This window comes from Galeopterus variegatus, unplaced genomic scaffold (genome assembly GCF_000696425.1).
Source record: "Galeopterus variegatus unplaced genomic scaffold, G_variegatus-3.0.2 Scaffold5482, whole genome shotgun sequence".
Lineage (NCBI taxonomy): Eukaryota > Metazoa > Chordata > Mammalia > Dermoptera > Cynocephalidae > Galeopterus > Galeopterus variegatus.
The window spans coordinates 77,011-79,336 of record NW_007731593.1 but is presented as its reverse complement, the minus strand read 5'-3'; the positions used below and the strand labels follow the sequence as shown (position 1 = coordinate 79,336).

The 2,326-nt window shown below is 40.1% G+C and overlaps 1 protein-coding gene across 1 annotated transcript; it reads left to right on the top strand.

Annotated features, from left to right (window-relative positions):
- Positions 1-772: 772 nt before the first annotated feature.
- LRRC3B (leucine rich repeat containing 3B) lies at positions 773-2,060 on the top strand. Its single transcript, XM_008589496.1, has one exon. The coding sequence runs from the start codon at positions 959-961 to the stop codon at positions 1,736-1,738; it is 780 nt and encodes a 259-aa protein (XP_008587718.1). The 5' UTR covers positions 773-958; the 3' UTR covers positions 1,739-2,060.
- The last annotated feature ends 266 nt before the right edge of the window (positions 2,061-2,326 follow it).

Sequence of the window (2,326 nt, the reverse complement as noted above, 5' to 3'; positions counted from 1 at the left end):
ATATATATATATTTGGAAAACAGGCTATTGGGGAAGTATGAGGTCAGTATTTCTTAGTTTCTTATATAAAACAGGCTTGTAGGTGTGTGTCATATTTGAAGTTCTGTTGAGGAGGGGATATGTTGTTTAGAAAACACAGAGTCCTTTGAAAGTTCAGTTAAAGGCATCCTTTCAGGTAAAATGGAATCTCAGGAGGTCACAAGGGAAGCGACTCTTCTGGGAGTTCTTGGATGTCAGCCTTGAGCAACATTTTGTTGCGAAGGTTGACATGCATTCACTTATTTCTTAATTTGAGTAAGATGTTTCTTTAGAGACAATATTCCAAACTGAACATCCATTCAATAGCCATAGACATGTCTATGGTCATTAACCATGAAATATGGGTATTATTTCTCATTGCTGCCCAAGTTCAGGGCTAAATTGCATTAATTGCATTTGTTATTGTAGGGAGGGTGAAAGACACAAGTACATTTTATTGCTGAAGAATTTAGAAGGGGTCCAGAATGTGGAGAGGGGCGGTAGAGATGAGAAAAACCGATATTGTTTGCTGTAATTCCACACAACTAAAAAGAAGGCAACAGAATCCAGAAATGTTGTCATTTATTAACAGTCCTCTCCCCCAGCACCTGGGATTGAGCAGGAGACTCCTATTATGCAGATAATTCCTGGTGGTATTGATGGAAATTACCTGCATAACCCTCCTGCCCACACAGAATGCCAGACAGCTGAGAGTATTTTTAAATGCAGCATACCTCCCTTTGTGCAAGAGCTAATTGCATCTTTTTCTCTATCCTTTAGGTGCCCAAGCAAGGACAGGACTAATGAAGAAACACATGTGTTAGTTGCAGCCTTTTGAATTAGTCAAAAAGGAAATCAACGGTGTGGACAGGGCTGGAATCATTGCCACACTTGTTGGAGTACATGAGGAATGGGCTTGTGATTATGCTGACATTCCAGCATGAATCTGGTAGACCTGTGGTTAACCCGTTCCCTCTCCATGTGTCTCCTCCTACAAAGTTTTGTTCTTATGATACTGTGCTTCCATTCTGCCAGTATGTGTCCCAAGGGCTGTCTTTGTTCTTCTTCTGGGGGTTTAAATGTCACCTGTAGCAATGCGAATCTCAAGGAAATACCTAGAGATCTTCCTCCTGAAACAGTTTTATTGTATCTGGACTCCAATCAGATCACATCTATCCCCAATGAGATTTTTAAGGACCTCCATCAACTGAGAGTTCTCAACCTGTCCAAAAACGGCATTGAGTTTATCGATGAGCATGCCTTCAAAGGAGTAGCTGAAACCTTGCAGACTCTGGACTTGTCCGACAACCGGATTCAAAGTGTGCACAAAAATGCCTTCAATAACCTGAAGGCAAGGGCCAGAATTGCCAACAACCCCTGGCACTGCGACTGTACTCTACAGCAAGTTCTGAGGAGCATGGCATCCAATCATGAGACAGCCCACAATGTGATCTGTAAGACCTCTGTGTTGGATGAACACGCTGGGAGACCATTCCTCAATGCTGCCAATGATGCTGACCTTTGTAACCTCCCTAAAAAAACTACCGATTATGCCATGCTGGTCACCATGTTTGGCTGGTTCACCATGGTGATCTCATATGTGGTATATTACGTGAGGCAAAATCAGGAGGATGCCCGGAGACACCTTGAATACTTGAAATCCCTGCCAAGCAGACAAAAGAAAGCAGATGAACCCGATGACATTAGCACTGTGGTATAGTGTTCAAACTGACTGGCAATGAGAAGAAAGTAGTTTGCAAGTGTGGTAGAATAAGTGGTTTACTTCTCCTATCCATTGTAAACATTTAAAACTTTGTATTTCAGTTTCTTTTGGATTATGCCACTATTGAACTTTTAACAAACAGTACAACATAACAAATGATTTTAGTTTAGGTGATTCATCCCTTTAATTGTACCCCCGGTGGTATATTCCTGAGTAAGCTACTATCTGAACATTAGTTAGATCCATCTCACTATTTAATAATGAAATTTATTTTTTTAATTTAAAACCAAATAAAAGCTTAACTTTGAACCATGGAAAACAGAGTTACTTATTGGTCAAAAGAACAGTACAGTCATTTCACATGCTTTAAAGAAAAACAGACAACCCTTGTGAACCTAAAGAACTATCATAGTGAAAGATGTGTTATTAGCCCTACTGTACACTGGGGAGCCATAGCTGAATTATTGACCAAGAAAAGTTGGGATGGCTTTTAGAGTTTGCTCTTCAAAAGTAGGTATGTTTAGCTATAGAAAGCAAATAATTATCGTGCTTCCTCTCTCTGCTAACCACAATAGAAAAGAAAAA

Excerpts from the sequence above, each read along its gene's own strand:
- LRRC3B (XM_008589496.1), top strand. The coding sequence starts at position 959 with ATGAATCTGGTAGACCTGTGGTTAACCCGTTCCCTCTCCATGTGTCTC.